The sequence below is a fragment of the Lucilia cuprina genome, chromosome 4, assembly GCF_022045245.1.
Source record: "Lucilia cuprina isolate Lc7/37 chromosome 4, ASM2204524v1, whole genome shotgun sequence".
NCBI lineage: Eukaryota > Metazoa > Arthropoda > Insecta > Diptera > Calliphoridae > Lucilia > Lucilia cuprina.
Genome location: NC_060952.1, coordinates 39,653,351 through 39,677,944, shown reverse-complemented (window position 1 = coordinate 39,677,944; position 24,594 = coordinate 39,653,351). Strand labels below are relative to the sequence as shown.

General features: G+C 29.1%; 1 protein-coding gene across 2 annotated transcripts in view; it reads right to left on the bottom strand.

Annotated features, from left to right (window-relative positions):
• Positions 1–14,406: 14,406 nt before the first annotated feature.
• The window catches only part of LOC111675713, a 56,788-nt gene continuing 46,600 nt past the window's right edge, over positions 14,407–24,594 (bottom strand). For both annotated transcript variants that reach the window (XM_046948536.1, XM_046948537.1), the window contains 6 exons: positions 22,555–22,715; positions 20,955–21,156; positions 18,788–19,039; positions 17,781–18,724; positions 17,463–17,678; positions 14,407–14,757 (listed from right to left, as the gene is read on the bottom strand). In XM_046948536.1, the coding sequence (XP_046804492.1) occupies positions 14,489–14,757; positions 17,463–17,678; positions 17,781–18,724; positions 18,788–19,039; positions 20,955–21,156; positions 22,555–22,715 (2,044 nt within the window). In that variant the 3' untranslated portion in view covers positions 14,407–14,488. The remainder of the gene's footprint in view (positions 14,758–17,462; positions 17,679–17,780; positions 18,725–18,787; positions 19,040–20,954; positions 21,157–22,554; positions 22,716–24,594) is intronic.

Below are 24,594 nucleotides of genomic sequence, written 5' to 3'. Positions count from 1 at the left end.
ATGGCATTTCTCGTAAGTTGTTTTTACCCGATGTTGGGTTGGACCCTTCTATCGGTTCCAAACAGTGCCTTTTAATTTGTCGAGGTTACATTCCCTCATCCATTCCATAATTTCCCAACATGACTATTATGTCAAAAGATTACGTAAAAAATACTGAACCGGAAATTCCATATACGTAAATGGGCAACTGCATGTAATAAGGTGGTGGTGAGTCGACAATAAACGAAAACGTCTAATAAAGCCAACACGGCAGCTGCTCACGTAACGCACTTCCACATTCATTCATTTGCTTCTCAAGGCTCTTATGCCGAACTCGAATGCGAGAAATACATATATATAAAACTAGTCTAAAGTGGCAAATTTCATTTAAAATGTTCTTGACACCCTTGATGTTACGAATTTTACAAAGGATACCTATAAAACTGCAATGACTTACCTATCATTTACTTTGTGGACCTACACCACGCATTAAAAACACATAAAGAGAATGTGTCAATATACATGTTTTTTAATTTTTCTTTAAAAAGTTCTTTAATACCTGTCTCCCTTATAAACACCAATATCTGCATACAATTTATAACATCACTCGCATGTGGGCCTTTACATTATAAACAAAAACAGCCATATTTAGTCAAACAATAAATCATTCCAATTCCATTTAGTCACAACTTTATTTAACTTTTGCTTTTACGAGTGAAATTTATTTGCTGTCAAACAAACGAAACAACGACAAAGCAAAACGAAAGAAAGAAAAAAACCCAAAACAATTTTGTCCTAAAAAGTAGTTACAGATCTTGGCCAAATAACAGAGTTATTTATGTTACAAAAGGAATTATTCGAACATTCGTATAAGAGATTGTCAAAGGAGATTACATACTTGTTGTATACGTACACAAATAATCCGCATGATTGCCTACATGCCACCAAAGTAACACAATGAAATGGATAAGAAATGCAAAAGAAAAAAAAGCAGACTCCAACTCAAAATACCAGACAAGACAAGAACACTTTCTTTTAAAAGCACAAACCAAATTCAAAAATGAAAAAAAGTTTTATATAAAAAACCATCAGCTACAAAACAATGACAAACAGTCCAAAAACTAAATAAATGTGGTTCCAGTATGTGTACGTATGTATGTATATTGATAATATGGCTGTAGCCTTTTTTGAAAAAGGAAATAAAACAACTAAACAAATGACAAACATGCAATGTGAAATTCCTTGTTTTTTTTTGCGAAATTCCAAAAAACGCACTAACTCGGTTATTCACTTACTTGGGCCAGCAGTCCATTCATTGCACTTTACTAAGTGATTTTTTATATTCGCCTTCTTTTACAGTTGTCACTGGTTTGGCGGTGGCTCCTTAGTTGTCTTTTGTTTGTTTAGTTGTGTGATCGTGGTAGTGGCGGTGGTGTTTTAGTTGTCATGAATTCACCTAATTTCTCAGCTCAAGTTTGAGAAATGAATAAAAATGAAAAATAAACACAATTTTGGAATTTTTTATTTGGTTTATTTTGAAAAAAAGAAACAAATATTCACGGAAAACCTATACAAAATGGTTTTTTGTTGTATTTGGTCAGAGTAAAAATTTATGTTTTAAGGGGAAGGGATCCTAAATTCTTGATATACAATTGCGTTTCATCACGTTTACATACAAAAATTAACCAAGTGTTCAAAGATCGAACTGAAATAGAAGTGATCGTGAAAGGAGTTTAAGCTTATAATTTTGAACAAAGTTCTGAAAAACTTCAAATTCTTTAAAAATTAAGAATATATATTATCTTTATTACCTGGTGTAGTTGCTGAATCCAGTAAACAAATTAGGGGTTTCCTTAAAAACTTGAATTTTTTCTTTTAGTCAACTTTATTGAATTTCGGTTGCGAAATCAAATTAAAATTTTCAACCACTTTCAGAGCAATAGTATATTCTTTCCTCTTTTCTGGTTAAATTTCCTTATTCGGAAGCTTAAGTTCTCCAGAATTAAAAATATATATTTGCGTATGTAGTCCTTGTTTATCGTTATATCCAATCGATAAACTAATGTGCTGTTTCTAGATACCGAGCGAGTAGTTTGAGTACAAATTTTACTTGTATTTTGTTATTGTAACAAAAACAAAATACAAGTAAAATTTTAACTCAAACTACTCACACGTTATCTAGAAACAACATATAAGACTACATAAGATTGGCCATCGAAACTTACGAACAATACCTGTAAGTTTTAAAGCAATTTAGGCAACATTTACGCATTTATCATAGCAATGAATTGGTTGAAACCAACTTTGGCCAATAGGATTAGGCATAAATAGGTGCTATCGCAGATGGCATCACAAAAGGACCTACAATTGGATCCAAGATTGATAAGCTCTAGGCGAATACCCCAATAACCTAACATTTTATGAGGATAAGAGATCAATTAAACTGATATTGCCTTCATCATTCCGTTTGTAATACATCAAAATATTGGTGGTTAATCTAAGACATCTTGACGTGTTCGAAATTATACATTAACGAGTTTTATATAACTCTATGACTAATGACTTACATTTGACCGTAACCCTATATATGGTGAACTTTAGAAAATAATCTTTAATCTTTTTATTTAAAAAAATCATATAGAAACAAAATTCTGTCTAGCAATTTTTTGCGGATTGAGGCATTATTTACTCTAAATTCAGAAAATGGTTGAAATGATACAAAAAAGTTGTTTAGTAGTTGAAACCAAATTTTATGGTAATTGGTCTCCCATATAAACCCTCTCTTACAGATAATCATTTTATTGCTAATAAATCATTCCAAATGTTTAGTATTATATTAGAATTCATAAAGAATTTGTTTATCTTTAAATTCGGAACTACTTGGTCCGGGATTAACTCAATTCCACGTTGAAGGTAATATTTCGAAAATCATCCAGACGTTTATACTAATCTATTAATCAAATATATAGAGAATATATGGCTAGCTTTTAAAAATTTACATTGTCCTTATGACATATGATGGATCAATCTCTGTTTTCGGGGTTGACCTGACCTCCATAACAATACATTCATACGCCATAGATATGATTGTAACACACACCTTAATACCCGGTTATAAAGAACGTTCGATTGTGATCTCACTCAGTCTTTTTAGGATATTTTTTTTTGCATCGCTTTCCCGTTTTCAACATATAGCTGTTTCGTGGACTTACTCGCTGGTCTCGTTAATGTTTAATATTTACATAATAGTGGTGGTGGTAGTCGGTGTTAATGCTTAAACCATGTTTAGTAGGTCCACCAATGCCAACTACAAAAGCCTAGGTATCTGTCTGGTTACTCGTAGTCATATTAGTTTCTGTTCCTTTAAGACATGTTGCATTAACCTATAAACAAACATTACCCTTGGACATTTTAATACTGGACCAACGACATAAAGCAGTTATTTCTCATATGATATTTCCACAAAATGGGCATTTAACAATTTTAAACTTCAGGTTAGATGCAGGTCAGATGAATATTTATCAATTTTATTCAGAGATATTTGTTCTGTATTGGTTAGCAGAGCCTTAACTGTTGCATAATTTTAAAACAAAGTATCACTTGAATATCTCTGCTTCTAGATTAAAGATTCTCAATATTCACTACTTTAATCCAATTACAGATCTAAAGTTATGTTAGAAATTTTGTAATAGTCAGACGAAAAATTGTTTAATATTGATTTAGCCGGCTTGACTTGTTCTTACTTCTTCTTACTTTTTAATGACAGTTACATACCATCGGAATTTTTATAAGGAGTAAAGTAATGACCAGGGCAAGGATTTATATGCAAATGCATGTTTTTAGTCAGCAACTGAAAATTGTTTTGTTTTCTCTGTATTTCTTATTTTTTACAAACATAGATGTACCTATTTTTGGTTTAGACAATCTGGTTGCGCTTGTTATGTTGGAAGTAGTTCCTATTCATTGGTTTGTATTTACGCTGACACAATTTTATTAAAAAAAAACAAAACTACTTACTCAACTACTTCTTTTTAAGTAAGCTTTGCAAGTTCTTCTTTAACTCCCAACTTATTCCATCAGAAATAAAATGAAGTACTTCCAAATGAATAACATTCATCACCACTTTAGAAGTAGCACTAAGCGATTTTTTTACCTTCTGTCGAGGTGATGTTTATTGACATCCAAAGAAGCGAATACAATAATTTTATTTAATTGAATGTATATTTTTTGTACTGGATTTTTTTGTATTAAACTTTGTAATCTATAATAGTACAATTTCACTTCCAAATAACTTCCAAAAAAGGATATAAAAATTACTCCCTGTGAAAGACTTCAGATGTAGAGAATTTGGAATCAAATAAAAAGTTAAAATGAGTAAGTAGGTAAAAGTGTAAGTTTATCCTGACATTCGCTAAATGCAAACAGTCAAAATGATGTCATTTTGACGGATCACTGCTAGCATCTGAAGGGTTTTCATTATTGTAAACTTGTTCGTTAGACGATAAGAATATCCTATCTGAAAATTTTAAAACATAGATCGTTGTTGGTTGGTTGGTGGTATCTCAAACCGGCCTCTAAACCTGGGAATACCTTCCCGTTTCATGTCATGTTTTCAAATTCTTCTTCTTTAAGTTGGCTGTTGAATCTCCTCCTTTCTTTTTATGTTGGCGTTCGGTCACGATCATGTATCGATTATAAACATACATTTTTGTTAGGATTCTTTTTTTTTTGGAAACGTTCAACAAAAAACCAGGCAACATAACAAAAATTGATTGAAAAATTATGCTACTGAATCACTATCAAACAAGAATGAGAAAAACTTACAAAAAAGAAGCAAAATACTAAAACATTGTCAAAGTCTCTAGAGATGATGTTTGCTGCAGTTCATACGTCTGTTTCGACGTAATGGAATTTTCAACACTTTAATAAGTTTGTTTTGTTGGAAAAAAATTCGAAAAAATAAGAAAAAAATCATTTAACCTGATTTTTTTTGGAAGAATCAATGGAATACATCTTTTGTAGTCATGTGAAAGTAAAATTGACTTTGAAGGAAAAATCAAATGAAATTGAAAAATGTTTCGAATACTAAATTGGTCATTCTGCAATTCGTGGTCATTTTTTTTAGAGTAGTTTCCTGGCAGTGATTTTCTGTCTTCTGTCTTTGGCATTTTATTTAATTTTTCATTATTTTGCTTTCTTTTAGTGGTGTGACATTCATTAACATGAAACATACATGTCCTGCTCATTAGCATTTGTCAATGTTACTACAATGTTGTGTGAATGAGTGTGTGTATGTGAATGTGATTCACATTAAGTGGGTTTTCCTCTGCAGTATTCCCATAATGTATGGTGTGTTTAATAGTGCCTCATTTACTCCCACACTCACTTTTTCACCAGACTGAACGGTAGTGGAAGTTTCGTTTGTTGGTTGGTTTTAATTTATTTTGAATTTTTAGAAATCGCCCACAGTTAGATTACATGCAATTTTACACTGTTTAATTTAAATTTAATTAAAATAAATCCTACAAAATTACTTTCACAGACTGTGTTTTACTTGAAATTTTTGACTAGTTAGGTACTTTGGAATTGTTTGGCAGTTAAGGTGTCTGTTTTTAAAGTTAAAGGCACTACTTGACATTAAATCGTTGTGTCACCAGATTTTTTAATTGCTGCCCTTTTACATTCAATAAGAAGTAAGATGGTAATATATATTTATATTTATCAATTTCACATTATTTTTTTCTTGATCTATAATGAATTGTTTTAACCTATATTAACTATCAATTTTCATTTCAGTTTAATCATGACATTAAACTATCCATTGACCTAAATAAGATATTCAATTACATTGCTTTAATGATTAGAATAATTTCCAAATACCGCTCTAAATTTTCTTTTCCTAAACAAAATTTAAAGTGACATTACCAAATTAGTTATTATCAGAAAATAGCCATTCACTTGTATTCTAGTGTGTTACATAAACCATCGTACAAATTTGATTCACTGTCAATCAAGTGGAAAAGTTTTATGCAAATAAATATTTTAAATTCGATCAATCTTCTCAATGTATCTCCAATGTAAATTGTATCAACCGAACAAATTGTTAAACCCGTTATGGAAATTTTTAAATTTAATCAAACAATTACGTCAATTACATTGCAAATTTAAACGCCAGTCATTATAAAAGTTTAACTAAACTAAGATAAACCAACTTTAGCCACGTACAAGTTGTATCCTCAAACTAAAGCGGTCTGTTGCAAACTACTAATTGAATTGACTGGTGAATAAATGATATGGATGTTGTTATATAGTATATTTGTACTCGTTCATATAAACAAACTATTAGAGTGAGAAGGAAAGACAAACATTTTAAAAAGCAATTTTAATAAATTATTTTAAATGATGTGATGATGTTGATAAAAGCCACGCAGGGGCCTCCAAGATCATCGTATAGTTTTTCCTATTCTAGAAAAACGTTTATAATTTACATGCGTAAATTACCTGCTAAAAAGTTGTTAAACATCTAAGACAAACTAGAATTAGTGCACTTGTCATAGCCCAACATAACATACCCACACATGTGTTGCATACGCATTTTTGTGCCTCAGGTTGCAGTGTGTTAAGGCAATTTGCCCACACTTCTGGCTCCCCCAGTTTTTTTTTTTTTTGCATTCTTAACAACTTGGTGTTTACTTGCCATAAAATGTTTATTCTTTAGAATAATTACAAAACTGCTCTTGTTGGTGTTGCTGGTACTTTGCTGCTAAAGATTGTTAAAAAAAGATAAAAAAAATGTCGCAAAACTGTTCAAAAATATCTAAACTTGTCTAGAATGAAGAAAAAGCTTATGAATATCGCTAATCTTATTAATTCATTGGTTTATGTAAAAGGAGTTTTCTTATTTAGACTTTTACTAAAATTTGCGAAGTAATATTTGGCAATCTGCTTGCTGATAGTGTCTAACTTATTGGCATCGGGCTTTGAATACGGTCTTGAGTTGTTTTCAATAGAGATGCATTTATGTTAAACCGGTGAAGGCGAAAAACTGTCTTTTCACAAGTCTCAGTGTATGAACCCTTTTTCCTGAGGAAGAATATACCGATGACGGAAAGAGTTAAGTACTAAGCTGTAATCCTGGACTGGAAATTAAGATGAATACGTCATATAGATGATAGGATCTACAATATACTTCTGTGTTAGGTGTTATGTAGGAGAACTATAGGCATGGAATGGGGCATTAGTCTCAATATGAGACATAGGTTTTATAACGTATAAAAATGCTTCTTGGATATAAGTGGTACTACGTCAACAAGGACAGACAGATGGCATATGGATACCAGACCCCTCAGGATTAGTCGGAAATGAAAGAACATATGTAATTACCTAAAAACTGAGCTCGATGTAGTTAAACTGACGAATTCTAAATCATTTGACAGCTGAATTAAAAATATGGCCGATAGAAACTCATAAGACGGAACCACAAAGATCCTATGCGGTGACCCTAACTAGAGTAGGACGATAAGACTTCAAAATGAGTTCTGAGAATAGACACTTACGATTACAGGCACAACTTATCAAAATTGGACCTATGGATTTAGACAAATGTAAAAAAGATGGAGAGAACAGTCAAAATCTGTAGCATTTTCTTTGATATGGTCATATTTTCGTTGAATTGATATCCAAACATCTAGGGAGTGATTACTCCGGATATAACAACCCTCACGAACTTTGATTGAAAAATTCTTAGAAATTGTGTTAAGGAATCTGAGTGTCTAACTGTAGTATAATTATTCAGTGAATACTATATATGGCATTGTTTTAACCAAGAAACAACAGGCCCGATAATGAACTAAGGGTATTATTCGAAATAGATATAGTATCAACTAAATCGAACCATGTAAAATACTACCTACCTAACTAAATTTGGTGCTGTGCAGAGCTCAAGAAAAATTTTATTGTGAAAATAATGATTTCGTCCCAATTGTGCTTAGATGTTGTAGCCTCGGGCTTTTCTTGGAATGATTTGATGTAGGATCAATCCAGAGAACCACAAATTCTATTACTACGGGAACTAGTATCACACAAGGCATAGTTTCAAACTTCATATTGTTTCTGCTATTGAATTGGTCTTTTCGAAGAGTACGTGATATCTGTGATTAAAATCTAAATTCGCCGGAAGTGATATGAGTTGGTGTTAAGTGCCGAATCAACAGAGGCTATCCCATTCGCTTGGTTGTAAACGGTAGCAATGGTTAGAGACGTCAAGTACTCGAGCGAAAAACTTGTATATGAACCGGCAAACCCTGTTCAAAAATTTTCATTGGAGTTTAGGATACACAAAGGCGGTGTTAAGTCTTCTAGTCACTTCATCCAGTGGTTGAAAGTATACCACCGTGAAATAAAGCCAATAGTCTTTACGTAAATCACTTCGAAATCTCATGCGTAGATGTATCAGTAATTATCTTACGAAATATCCTTTTCCACAACCACGTTTATCAAGTTTTTCATTACAAGAATGCGTACATTCATTACTTTGATTATCATACCAGTATTTATTTAATTCATGGGTGTGGACAAACTCACTATCTCCGTAATTTATTTATGATCATTAGCTTCAAACAATTTTCTTTTTCGAGTCTCAAATAGTCAAAGATGTCACAATGTTTCGAAGTGCGTAGTGTAGGCCGTATTTGAAAAACTATAAAACATAACCGGACCGACAAAAGGATGAAAAACGAAGTGTTAATATCTCCATTAAAATGCAACTGATCATGTTGTTAAAGACTTTTTTCGCACAATAAATTTCGAAAGAAAAGTACCAAACACCACCTCATCATAAATGATGATTTTCTGTTTTTTTTTCATTGGTCTATTGTCAGTGTGAGTATGATTAATTGCTTAATTTTTTTTGTTGTTTTACTCATAACAAGTTGTTGGCTTTTTGCGCCTAATATTTATCTTGAATATCTGTTTTTTTTATTACTCAGAAATGTATCGTACTATATAAAGATGAAGAGGTAAAGAAATACAGTAGTGTTAAAAAAACATTTGAGTGCTTTCAGTAGTTAATAAATAATGATGTGCGTAACTGAGGCGTTTAAATGAAATCATAAAACTAATCTAATATGGTGGGTATTAAACGAATTTAAACAGATTTTTTTACCATATAAAGAAAATTTTTTGGCTTATATTTATATTTTAAATGAAATTAATAAATGAATTTCCTATTTAAATTAAATAAGCTTAAGCAAAGTTTAATTAACTCTCACAAATACCACAATACCTGCTGTAGGGTATTGGTAACAAAACCTATTTAAAGTGCCTATGAAATGCTTTGTTGAACAACAATATATGTTTGTTGGCTTATTAAAACGTTACGATGAGAGTGTTAGATTTACTTATTTTGATCTTTTTGCAAAATATAATTCAGTTAACACCTTTTATTGCCGCTTTTTGATCGGCACGCCGGCTGGTTCATTCATAAACACCTTTAAAGACTTACTCATTCATCATACGAGTTGTTAATCATCAAAGTTTTTATTGTTTATTTTTTGTTTTGTTTTTTATTTATAAACGTTTAATAGCTGTAGTTGAGCTTTATTACTGAACATTTAACAAAGTAAATGTTTGCACATATATTATCATGTTTATTATAGTGTAATATTTTATTTGTATATTTAATATTTTTGTTTATTATTTAATTTTTTTGTTAGCTAAATATTTGTTAAATATTTATTTGCTTTTGAAGTTCAAGTTATTAAGCTTAAACACCTGTGAAAATGATGCCATGGGAAAGTGTTTGCGTCGAGTTTTTTTTTTTTTTTTTTTTTGATAAAAGTTTTCACTTTTAGATTGAATATTATTTGAATTATTGCGTAGGATTTTGGAAGTTTATTTTTGATTTTTGATAATTGATTGTTTAAGTTTGTTATAGAGTGGTGTTGGTATGTTTCTCATATCCCAAGATTTTAATCCTCCTAATTCTTGGAATCGAATTAATATTTTAGCTCACGAAAGATTCCACTTAGAAATTTAATTTAATCTAATAGTGATATAAGGTACAGTTCCTAATATTTAATAAAGAAAGTTAAGGAAGTATTGACTGATTCATTTGTGTTGTCTAATAAACTCCGTAATCATACTGTGGATAGTAGAAATTTATTTATATAAACGCTGGTAGGGGGAATGTTCCGTAAACGTATGCTTCTTCCAAAGAAATTAAATTTTCCTATCAGTCTAAGTGTTAGTAATGTGTAGATGAGATCTGCGTAATAGATTTGTGTCGCAGCTAAAAATACTAGGTCTTAAAATAATTTTTGCTATCTTTCCCCAATTGTGCCCATAGAAATATCTGTAGGTTATGGACAAGTATCCTAGGTTTCGTTGATGTTCAAGAAAATGGATAGACACACTGTAACCAGTCATGTTTCATTTTCTATTTCAAATATATAACATATCCATCGTTTGTCAAATAGTATTGTTGTACCCAGAATCGTAAGGATTTCTAGTATATCCATGACCTCATCATTCATGTGGAAGTTTATTAAAAGTAGCGTCATTTGTGAAATGACAAAGAAATATATTGGATTAAAAGTGACAGACAATAAATTGTTTATTAAACTTAAAAAGAGAGTTGAATAGAGAACAGAGCCCTGAGAAATCCTGGAATTAAGAATAATTATGCTCGTTTAAACAAATATACTATATAATAACTATTCCTTCAGCACACTAATTGAGGGAATTTGTGCACCAATGCTGGAAGAGAAGGGGCATTAGGTCCATCCTTAATCAAATGCTTTTGATATTAACAATGCTTTCACTCATGCGGTTAATTAATAGACAGCAATGCTCGAAGAGAAGAAACATTAGGTCTCCAGCAGATCAAACAGTACTTCTGCAAATACTCAGCTAACTAAATCCTAATTTAACACACTCTCCATGAGAGAAAGCTGAGCAAAATGCTATTTGTACACCATTGTTAGAAGAGAAGATGAATTAGGTCCATACTCGATCGAACGCTTTTGATATGTACAATGCTTTTACTCATTAATAGCACCAGTGCTCGAAGAGAAGAGGCATTAGATAGCACTTTTTCCATCGATGATTTTATTAGTATCCAAATACTTAGCTTACTAAGTCGCAGTTGAGAATAATTTCCATAAGAGAGCTGAACAAAATCCAATTTTTAATGGTTGGAAGGGTCTCATTCTTTTGGATAACATCTCAGCTAAAACTGGGTAATGGCTTACCTAACAACATACCTTTCCTTCTATGTAATCCTGGAGATAGATATCTAGAAGGAGTCTAATAAGGTCTTTCTAATAATGTATTATATAAATACTTTATAATACATTAGTTATCTTGCTAATAAAGATATAGAAGCTGTATACGTTCTTTCATGCGATTTACAATGACAACATTTTCGAATTACTTGTAATTGTTTGTGGTAAGTACTAGCCTCCAATGACATTACCGTGGTAAAGTAATGACATAAAATGCTATTGTGTAAGTAAATTTTTTTAATTTTAACCCCTTACGTGGTAATAAAAGTTTTTACTGGGATGCTTTCTTGGATGTTTTAGGTCTGATGTATTTGCTGGGATAATGCTTTATTTGAGGACGATATTTAAATTTAACAATCGCTTCCCAGTGTGAACTCATAACCAGGAATTCATATACATAAATGTGTCACATTTTTTTGATTTGGAGGATAGAGAGTGTACAAAATAATTGGGATTATAAAGCTAAAGCTACGAGCTTCATTTGTTTGTTCACCGCCGTCAAGAGATTCTAGGGAAGTAAATTTTGCTCCGAAAACAGAAGAAAAATATAATTTTTCAAAAATCGTACTGATCATCGATCAAGCGCTTTCTTCTCTGGATCTTACTATAGATTTAATAACGACTACACAGGAAAACAATAAAAATTTCAAAAAAATTCAAAAAATAAAATTTCTCAATACTGGCGGCTATTTTCAACCGGACAAGACGGAATTTTTAGGAAATTCATATGTTTAGGGGGTAAATTAGAAAACCTCATATCTTTTAAACTAGATTTTTTAATTAGGAAATAAACGAGTAAAAACTGTATATTGGTGTTATTTTGGAATTCCATGTATCCTTTAAACAATTGAACATTCAAATATTTTTTAATGTTCACTGTGCCCTTAAAAGTCAACATAAAGTGTAAGTAAATTAGAATATAGAGATTTTTCGTCTTTTTTTGGTTTTTCGACTGATAATTTTTTATAATATTGAACCTAGAAACATGAAACAAGTTTAAAACTTATCGTCGTTCATTGAAAGAGTAAGTGGACGTGTATCTGTTACTTTTTTCCAATTCGGGATCAAGCGGGTAAAAACTATATTTTGGTACTTTTTGTATTTTTTCAACAAATGATTATTAAAAAATATTTCTAAATATTTACTGTTCAGATAAAAATGGACATGTAGAGGCGTGAGTAAATTAGAATCTATAGAAGGGATCTTCTTGGTACTTTCTTGTTCTTCAAAAGGTTCTTTTTTTATTTCTTTATAATATTGAAACTACAGAGGTAAATGAGGTCTTTTGGTACTTTTTCATACTTCAATTCGTACTTTTTAAGTTTTCTGAAATAAATATACAATTAAACACTTACGGCCTTATGTATAATGAAAAAACGAGCTGCTAACTATCTTGCGGCTAATTTGTTTGTGTGTAAATTCCCATTAGGAAAAGTTTGCAGCTTGTTAGTCAGCAGTTAGTTTTTTATTATGCATAAAACCGGTAGTAATATTAATGATTTGGAATGTTTGGTCCTTTGTTATTATTTTACTAATACTTTCAAAATTTTCTATACCCAGTAAAAGAAGAACTTTCAAAGAAGCGAAAAAGAAGTAGAAGTTACTCCAGGGAAGTTCTTTTTGTTTGATTCCAAATTCACTACATCTGAAGTCACTCATTGGAAGAAATTTTGATGTTTTTTTTGGAAGTTATTAGGAAGTGAAATTGCAGTATTATAGAATACAACTAATTTGAGTTATATAATATTAATGTAAATAAATTACATGTATATAAATAATACCGCTTCTTTGGAAGTCAATAAATACTACTTCCACAGAAGGTAAACAAATTCTCATAGTGCTACTTTTGAAGTGGTGGTAACATGTATCATCCTAATTTAAAGAAAGTCTGCACTGTCTGGTGCTTTGCGTTCTTCAACTGGAAAATTAAAACTAGAATAATAAAATAATACTTTTGGGGTCTCTATTAAAAGGGGACCTTATTAGACCTTAATATAAAAATCTCTAAATTGAAAACATAAAGTTAAAACACATTTGTATTTTGTTTTTAATTATTTATTATAAAAATTTAGTTTTTATTACTTAATCAGTACATTGCGTATAAAAAAGGAGAGTTTCTATTTTTTCATTTTATTTTTATAATTATAATTAATATTAAATTACTTTAATGCATTTTTACTACTTTTTTCAATTTACTTCTTAAAGATGTCTTTTGTTTTTTGTCTTTAAATAAAAAAGTAATATAAAACTATAAACTAAATTGTTTTAAAGCACCTTTTGCTTTCGGTCTTGCAGTACAAAATTATTACATTATTTTGTTTTCTTTTTTTATATAAAAATGTTTTTTTTTTCTTTAAATTACAACTAAAAATTACACTACAATAGAATTTAAAATAAATAGACTTTAAAGTAAGAGATTTAGCAATATAAAAAGACATAAAAGACTATAATAAAATGTAAATTCTATAAAATATTTTGATACAAAATTATTTTTAAAAATTTAGCATTTTATTTATATATATTTTTTCTTTTGAAAGCAGGAAAAAACAACATCTTTTTATAAGCGTTTGTTATGATAAGTGGCCACATGGAAATGATAGAATAAATAAATAAATTATAAATAAAAAAAGTATAAAAAATATAAATAAAATAAATATTTTAAATTATAAAAAAAGGAAGTATAAAAAATTATGTTTAAACTAATTTTTATATAATACCTGCGTTAAGTGTTTGATTTTTTTTATTAAATTATTTTTTTTTAAGAACACAATGCCCGGTTTTAAAAAAGCAATTTTTTTCTTCTATATAAAAAGCTATATTTAACAAATTTATATTAGAGTTCATTTTTAAATAGTTAAACGGTCAAGTTTTATTTTAAAATAAATTGTTATAGCTTTTTATAATTTAATAAAATTGCTTTTAAAAGCAGGCATTGTCATAGAAAATTTGCAATAGTTTTTGTTGTGATTTTTTTTCTTTAACTAAAAAAATCTAAATATTTTGTTTAAATTATTTTACTATTACTTTACTAGCGTATGTTTTCAATATATATGTCTTTTTTACTAAATATTATTTTTTCTTTAATTAGTAAAAAAAGTCTCTTTTAAAAGATTTAAATTTAAAAAATTTTAAGAAAAAAATTTGCCATATCAAATGTTTTCGTTTATTTTTCTTCTTAAATCGTTTTTTTTTTAATTTTCGTTGATTTGTTGTTATTATTGTGAAATTTAGTACTGTTGTCCATAACGTCCAGTCATGCCACTGTCATAGAGTTTTCCTAGTGTATCACTGGCTGAGGGTTGTTGCTGATGTGCGCCATGATTGTGATGCGATGAACCGTAAACCATTGTGGGAGGAGCGCCATAGTTTACCGAAGAGGGAGCAGAGTCTTGGTGGTATAAATAACGTTCTTTCTTGGAACGATTTTGTACTGTCTTCCAAATGGCGAATACGGATAATTGGGCCAATAAGAATACAGCACCAGCAATAATGAGACCTGCAAGTAGAAAACAAATAAATATTTTTTAAAGAAAACTATTTTTTTTTTAAATTTCTCAGATATAATTTTCGAATATAAAAACAGCGCGTTAACCCTTTAACGTTTTAAAATTTAACATGTTGATGTCATTTTTGGGCATGACAATAAATACGTAAAAGTAAAACAAAAGACTTAAGACACATACTTGCTGTAAACAAAATAAAAAGGAATTTATTTGTTCTTTTCTTAAACAATCCAAAAAAATTTAAATTTAACTATTTTTCACCACAATTTAGAAGAAATTTTTCTTTCATGTTTCCTCTTGTTTCTAAACTGTGAAAAACAAATCTCATTGTTCTATTTCCGTTAAAAGTTAAAATACATAAACAAATTTGTTTCTACAACAATTGTTTTTTTTTTCTTTTTTATTCAATTGTTGGCAGACAAGACAAGACAAGAGAAAGTGTTGATATTTGTTTATGGTCATGTTTTTCTTTTTTAAATTTTTGTTACACAGAAAAGGAAATCAAAATCAACCTACTCTTTTCAACAGAAAATATGTTAACAATTTCTTTTAATTTCCCTTTAACAACAAAAGAAATATCATCAAAATTACATTAATTCCAAAAGCATACTTGCACTAGAATTTCTGTTGAATGTTTAATGCTGAACGAGCTAAATATTTGTTTGCCGTAAAAATCTTGTTAATGTTTACATTACGTGGAAATCTTTTTTTTCAAAGATTTTAAATGTTAAATCGCTAAATAATGATAAGATTGCTTGTTTGTTGGCTTTTAACAGTAGAAAAAGAACCACACACATATTTATGGGGTTTAACCATAAATACAGGAAGACTTTAAGCACATGCCATATTTAAGTCAAAATAGACTGGCAGCCGATTCAGAAAAAAATGTAAGTGGGTTGATGAAATTTATTGTACACTCATATACATAAATTTTGGTATAATAACAATAATAATGAAAACTTAAAATAAAAGAACAAAGTGGCGCTTGAAGCCATTTTAACAACTTTAGGAAGGTATTCGTAAGAATTTGTTAGATAACAAATAGAAACCATATGGTGTTTATACGGAATCATAAATTCATAAATATATTACGTTTACATAAATAAATTGCTAAAGGTCTCAAGTAACCTTTCTTGGTTTTCTAAAATATACTTGAATTTCCAAAAACTTTTAAGTTCAGTTCTGATTAATAAGATCTGATCTATTTTAATCAAAGTTTAGTTCAAGTTCAGCTTTTGTTCGGTTTTAGTTCAGTTCTAGTTTAGTGCTAGTTTAGTTCAGATCTAGTTCAATTCTAGTTCAGTTCTAGTTCAGTTCTAGTTCTTTTCTAGTTCAGTTCTAGTTCAGTTCTAGTTCAGTTCTAGTACAGTTCAGTTCTAGTTCAGTTCTAGTTCAGTTCTATTTCAGTTCTAGTTCAGTTCTATTTCAGTTCTAGTTCAGTTCTAGATCAGTTCTAGTTCAGTTCTAGTTCAGTTCTAGTTCAGTTCTAGATCAGTTCTAGTTCAGTTCTAGTTCAGTTCTAGTTCAGTTCTAGTTCAGTTCTAGTTCAGTTCTAGTTCAGTTCTAGTTCAGTTCTAGTTCAGTTCTAGTTCAGTTCTAGTTCAGTTCTAGTTCAGTTCTAGTTCAGTTCTAGTTCAGTTCTAGTTCGGTTTTAGTTCAGTTAGATTTTTTATTAAACTTTTTATAAATCTTTTTATTACAAAAAAATTGTTAAAAATGCCTGTTACCTCCTTTTATGGTTCACATATGCTTTTAAGATTATAAGATTGTTTTCAATTTGAGTATTTTTTTTCGTTTCGGCCAACACAACAGGTGGTAAAACCGTTTTTTATTTTTTGTAGTTCATCCAGCTTTAAGCTATTTCTTAAAAGGATTAAACAGACATTTAATACGTTTTAACAATACATACATACATACATATGAAAATGTCGGTTTATCTCTCTCAGTATGTACTCGTACATATGATGATTGCTGTGGCAGGTTAGTGCTTTTCTTTGTATCATGTTTTTTTGGCAACATTTTTACCAAAGTTTCGTTTGTCTGTCTGTAAGTTTCTTATCCATATTTCTTTACATTTTGTTGTTGTTGTGGATGCTTGTGTCAAGCTTTGAAATGAAAACATTTGTTTTATGGTTTGCACGATTAGCAACCGTAACACAACATATTGTATCATGTTCAAACTACTGAACTAGTGACCTGATCACGAACTCTCTCTTATATATTTTTTTTGTTTTGTTGCCAAAATAAAATTAAATAAAATAAAGTCAAATACACCACAGAAATAAATAATTTGTATATAAATATATATTTTTTTTCTAGCGATAAATAATAAATTGAAATATTTTTAACTAGAAATCTATTAAAAAGAAAAATTTCATCAAATTATTTAAAAAATTATTTGTTATTGGGTCAATACTTAAGTAAAACTAAGACAATTTATGAAAGATAATTTCAAGGTTAAGTGTTCTATTGAAAAATGTGATACAGTTTAAAAACACTTTGGCCGTTATGTGAGTTATAGTTGAAAATTTAATATATTTGTTACAAATATACTTGAAAATATTATTAGCAGAGTTGGAAAACGGGTTTTAAATTATGGCCAAACGTACTTTTAAATCATGTACATTGACGACTTTTCTAAATCTCCTTTTACTTTAAACTTTTATTTGGAATCATAAAAATGAATTATTTTACTTACCATAACCATTTAGACAAGTGATTGCTTCTTCTGTAATACCGGAATAAACCTTTTCACGGGTTTCCGCCGAATTCAAAGCATTGGCATCTTCACGATTGAAACCGAATTTATCTGTGATTTGAATGGATTCAGTTAATAAAATCTTATCATCGGCAGGTTTTTGGCTAACATCACGTTGCTGGCGATGCAAATGGCTAGAGGACAATAAAAATTCAGCTGAAAAAAAGTACAAGAAAAGAAAAATTTAAATTCAATAAAAATAAACGCAATATAACGCCACTCTTCAACCTCACAAAATAAAACAAATAAAATACTTACCACCATCTGTGCCATTAACAATAGATCTCTTCTTGCGCCCATAAGAAACCAACGATTTCAAATCACCACTTACAGCATCTTCATTATCGCAAATAACCGGTTCACAGCGTGGAATACAAGGGGTAACCAAAGCACGGAATTGTACAACATCCGAAGAGGGGAATTTGAAAGCATCGAATTGAGAAACCAAATATTTACGATTCTGTGACATTTTCTGTACAGCACCCATAATATATTGATCGGTGGGACAACCGTGAGCATCAATCAAAGTAATTTCAGCATTATCAGCTCCATCCATAGCAACCAATTCACGAACAAAGATCTCATAGGGGCTGTTTTGATCGATAATTTCGAATCTCAAAGCCAAGGGATCACCGACTTCAGCAATACGTTTCATGTCGCTGCCATCGCGTGAAGTGATCTTCATGATTACATTAGGTGAGTCAATGATAATTTCTTCACTTATCGAGGATTCAATTTCGCCAGTAACACCTAAATCTACATCATTGGATACAGTTTTGTTGGTCAAGTCAAATTGGCAAGAGACAGCCAAACCCAAATCGGAAGAGGTAACAATCATATCATGATGTTGAATAACAATATCATTCATATAACGGCCGTAGGCAGACTGGCGTACATTACATTCCAAATCATTGTAGCCCATACGGAAATCGAATTCCAAGGAATTGTTAACATTAACGGCACAATGTTTAGGTGAGCCCTTAGCATAGACCTTGCCATCGAATAATTTTGAGGTACGAATCTTGGTAATCATTTCACCAGCCTTACATTCAATCGAAACATTATAGCAAGAAGACAATTCATAGGTAGCAGCCTCGGCAACATCCAAATAGGGGTCCAAAACATCGGTCAAAGTAGAGCGAGAGTGATGGGACAAACGGCAGACCATATCACCAGTATCGTTGTAATCATAAGAATGACATCTATAAAAGCGAATAGTTATTAAATTAGTAAATTAATGGTTAACTATTTGAAGTAATTCCTACCTGTATGGTGAGTTCAAACACAATTCACGACATTCTTCAATGGAGTTGATATCTTGATAAACGGAATCTACTGTCTTTAAGATTTTTCCAGAAATTCTCTTAAATTCACACAATTTACTGGGTTCTTCAGCACAATTGTTTTCCAAGTAATCAGCACCATCGTAGGGTTCCACATTGGTAGAGCCAGACAAAGTAATACGATCCATATCAGATAATTCACACAAGCCCGAATGACGATAATAATTGGCCGATCTATATATATTTTGGGGATTTTCGATTGATAGTTAACGGGGAAGTAAAGAGAAATAATATTTTGTAGCCACACACACATGCACAGACAAGATTGAGAGGATGAGAATTAAAGCCCAAAATGGAGTATAAGAAAGACGTAGAGAGTGAGAGAGAAAGAAAGAGACAGAAAGAAAGTTTTATTAAGACAAAATTAAATAGATTTGTAAAGTTTTAAAAAATAATGAAGATTAAGATATTTAAATTTAAGTTTTGATGTAAATAGTGTTGGTAATGCGTATTATATTTTTAAGTGTTAAAAATAGTGTTGCAAAATGTTATATATTTTATGGATTTCATGCAATATTTTAGCTAGTTTATAAAAATTGTAGGAAAGTGCTAGTAGTGAATAATATAATTTTTACAAAACCTTATTTTTGGATTCATTAAAATACTTTAATTATTTTTTTGGATTTTTTTTAAGTAGTGTTGGAAAGTGTTTTATATTTTAATGTTTATTTCTCTAAAATGTAATGTTTTGTTTTTTAATACTTAACATTTTTACATATATGTTACACTGCGAAGGATTTCTTTGTATTTTTGTGTGTAAATGTAACCAGTGTTGGAAAACGTTTTTGTATTATTTTATTCTTTAAGACTAAAATGTCTTAATACTTACAAATTTTCATTAAATATGATTGATAAAATAGATTTGTTTAAAATGATTGTCATTTTAGAAGTAGTGTTGGAAAATTGTTCTCAATTTTTGATGTTTTTAGTCTAAGTGTTATAAAATGTTTAGTAATACTATTAGAAATGTATTAATTATGTTGTAAAAAAGCATTTAAGACTTAATTAGTTAGAATTTGTTAGCAGTGTTGGTAAACATTTTTTTGATTTCAATATATTTTTGCTTCTAGTATTGCATTTTAGCTAGTAATGATTTGTAGGATGTATTTATCAAAGTAAGCTAAAAATTTTTGATTGATTTTGTTGAAAATTTTTAGCAGTGTTGGTAAATTTTTTTTACAAATTTCATTCATCAAGACATTTGTTTAAAAAAATTTAAAATACCAAGAAATTTGACCTATATAAGATTAAATGAAACACTTTAGTTAGTTTTTACAACTTTTTTTTTAATTTTTGCAACTAAAATAATGTTACTAATGTTGATGATTATTTTGTTCTTTTATGATATTCTTTTATGATAAAAGATCAATTAGCTGAAAATATTGGGATATAGTGTTGTAAAACGTTTCAAGTTGTTTTAGTCAAATTCCTACTAGGTTTTAATTGGGTAAGTAAAGTTTGTTTGCTTATGCATAAATTTTAATTCATAAAGGATTAATAAAGTTTTATGCTAATTTTATTTCACCAAACCTTCATAGATTTTAAAATTTATGGTAAATTAGTTAGATGATTTTTAAAAGTGCGTTAATATAAAAATAAAATTTTTAAAATAATTTTAGTAGGATTAGTTTTTAATACAATTAATAAGCGTGGGAAAGTTTATGATTTTTTATAAAATTCCACGATAATTTGTTAATTAATCTTTAAAACCCCTTTTTAACATACAAAACTGTTATTAATGATTTTTTAATAACTAATAAATCATAATCACCTTTTGTGTAAATTTCTATTTAAAACTATACTTTTGTGTATTTTAAAAATATAATAATTTGCATAATATGTGAAGTTTCTTTCTATAGGTTTTTAATTCAACAAAATAATATGATTTATGTGTTATATTAATTTTCAACAAAATACTTTATCATTTTTTTGGAAAACTTCATTTATGTCATGTTTCTTTTTTTATTTATTTATAAAAGTTTCGTTTTCATGTCTTTTTGCGTTTTCTCAAAACGCATTTTTAAGAACTGACATTTGATTATTTATGCGCAAAAGAAGAGAGTGAACAAAAAAAAAAGAAATAACTTACCTGCATGTAAATTCAGTTTCACCCAAACACAATTCCAAGCAATCACGTCTTGAATAGACGGTCTGACTGGATTTAACATGTTCAACTAAACGATAGTTTTGTACACGATCAATGCACCAGGCTTTAGAGCAAGGACGTACACCCAAACAAGATTTTTGTGCGTAAATTGTAAAAACTGGGTACTGTGAACGCGAAAGTGATCCTAAAAATAGAAGAAGTAATAAAAATTATTTAGTTTTTTTTCGTTTATCTTTCATGTTTACGCATTTTTTTATTATTATTCTATAACGGTTATTGGAGTAAAAAGTCTAGTTTTTAGATTCTAGTTGGCGATTTTTTTATATTTTGTTATAACTTATATGTTTTGGTTTTTTTTTGGCTTAAAACCAGTGCCTGGCCTTTTTGTGTGTGTTCGTATGGAGCCTGCCTATAAAATTGCATATTTTAAACACGCACTTGTTGTTGGTTGGTAGTAAAAAATTAACAGGCGTTAAGAAATCAGACGAAGGCCAATATAATCTTTGTCGTTTTGTATATAGTATTTTTTTCTTAGTTTTTTCTTTTTGTAGCACATTTAAAAAAGGCTTGTAGTAGAAACCAACAACAGCAGCTCCAATATACAATATTACAACAAGCGGCAGCACTATGGGATAAAGGTTTTCTTTTAGGATTTTTCTTAAGAATGTATTTAATAAGAAACTGGAAATTAGGAATTAAAGAGAAAACTTAAGCTATTTAGTTATTTTAAAACTAAAACTTCTGATATTTATAGCAAGTTTGTTTCTTAAGTCTTTTGTTTAAAACAAACCATTTTCTCTAAATTCCCTTTAAATCAGTGTCAACTGAAAAGAGAAATGCTTTAAGAAGCCATTTCGTTAGCTTTTGAAATTTGTTGTTGTATTTGTCCTGTTTCCAAAGTAGATTCTTTAAATATATCCTTTACATTCCTTATGAAGAAGCCTTTAAAACTATTTTTTAATAATGTTTTAGAACTGTTCTTTACAAATCCTTTTGCAAATTCAACTAATATTCTTTCAGACCCATAGTGTAAATTTTTTAATGTTTTTATACTTTATGTGTTTTCAGTATATTTTTTTGTATTTTTGTCGTATTTTTTCCTCTCTCCGTTTTTTTTTTTTTGCACAAAGTGCGTTAAGGCGTTGGCAAAATGATTTTGTGTTACTTGATTTCATTTTTATATATGCGAGTAAATGTCTGTCTGTATACATAAAATTTTGCCATAAACACAAGACATTTAGCCGGGAAACCTGTTATTAAAAACAGGCCTATAGTTAGATTTTATTGCTGGCTTTCTTTATTTAGTTAGCAATATGAACGCGTAAAGTTTTATTTCATTTTATTTTTTCAATCACAAAATAACAAGGACAAGTTTATAAGACAAGCCCCCCACTTTTATTTCAGACATGCACTTAATTCAACTGACAGTTAAAGAAAATTTCGTGCAATAGGTCATAGCAAATAAAATAAAACGAACAAAACAAAGTAGAAGAAAAAAATTACCATTGAAATATATTTTCTGGCAGCAGGATTTTTTTTTGTAAACAGAAGTGATTGTGTTTATTAGTTAGAAAAAACTTACCTGGTGTTTTATCCGCTGTTGTTTTGAATAGTACACATAAGCCGGTTTCATAATTAACAGCCGTACATGATTCATTTATCTGACAAGCCTCTAAGCAATCGGTCAACATGAGTGTACCAGGCAGTGTGTCAAGTAATTTTGATGGCGCCGATAATACATAACTGTAAGAGATGTGAAAAAAATTTTAGAAAAATTATAAAATATTTGTTCATAATTTGTGGCAAAAAAATTAAATGATTTTGTAATAAGTTTAAAATAAATTGTGTTAGAGCAGTTTGAGAAAAGTAGCTGTAGAGATGCGGAAGAATTATATTAAATTTCACATAAGTTATGTGTATGTTCTCTAAAGCTTCCCTGACACTATTTCCGATGTTGACAAATTCAAACAAAAGTCATTCCAGAAGCGTTTTAAAGAATGAGTGTAAACTCCATAACACTTTCTCAGAACCAGTTCCGAAGATGACAATTTCGAAGAAAACTCATTGGTCTCAACGCCAACCTAGAACGATTTCAGGCTAAAATCATGTGTTCTAGAACTAGTTGTAGAACTAATACAATTTTTTCTGGTTTCCTTATTTTAAAATTTATAAAAAAAATATATTCACCTTAATTGCTCTTTATATAACTCACTTGAAAAACATTATAAAAATTTTCTCACATTCTGATTTCTATTTCTAATCAAGACATTATTTATCATAATTTTTTTTTTCTTAAAAAAACCCACATATCGCAATCAGATAAAAAACTTAAAAGTTTCTCTCTAACAGAAATATAGCTAAACAAATTAACGCCTTAACAGCTTCTATTAAAAACTATACTACACAAAAAAAAACAAATAGTTTTTCTGTCATATAATGTTAAAAATAAATTACACTTTCAATCTTGATAACAAAAATTTTAAGGCAAAACAACTTCAAATTATAATATCATAATAACATATCAATAAAACAATGATTAAACAAAAAAAAAAAAAAAATAACATATTAAAAGTAATTTTAGCAATTTAACAAACAAAGAAATACAACACGTATTTAAAACATTAAGGTTTTTTGTTTAAATGAAAACGAAAGTTCAGTGACTACGTTTTTATGATAATGATGATGAAGATTTTAATAACCATAATATAATAGCTAAAAATGAGTCTTCATATGTGTTTAAATAAAATAGATATTTTATATGATGACTCTCATCATAATGACGATGACTATGAGTAAGCAAAAGAATCTGTTAAATTTGCTAAATGTTAGAGACCAAGCAACTGACAACAGCAGAAACACATTTGCTTTTAAATATATATCTTTCTATGTTTTTTTTTATTAAACAATAAAATTAGAAAATAAAACTATCAAATATGGTTAAAAAAATTAACATATTAATATTAACAATATAAAACTATTCTACACGTTTGTAAATGATTAAATCTTTGAATAAGATAAGCAAGCAAAAGTTACTTTTAATAAATAACCGTTACAATTTACTATCAACCATATTAAATACAGAAAATTTGCATTATTTGTAAAGATATAGCATTTTATTAAAATTTAATTTTTTCTAAATATTATATAAATATTTTTTTTGGATTTAATTCCTTTGTCACAATAGAATTTCACTTTTTAGTTTAATGGCTATTTAGTATCCAAAGATTTAGAAAACAAACGTGATAAAAAAGTATTTGTGGGATTTTTTCTTAATGATAATACTATTTTTATTGTTTATTGTTAAAATACAGTTAAATAGCATTTAGTTGTTATAAAAACAAATTTAAGAAATTTATGGAAATTGTAACTTTTTTAAGTCTTAAAATGTAAAAGTGATTTGTTAAGATGTTATTTGTTATATAATGTTGCAGAACATTGATTGAAATTATTAGATATTTTGACAATTGTATAATAAAACTATTTTCTAATGCATTGTATAAATAATATACTGCATTTTAATAGACAATTATAAAACCGTCCGACAGAAAAGAGATATAACTAAATCTAAGACCGTATTGGATTGTAAGAAAGCTTTAAGGCAATACTCTCCCAAAGGTTAGGT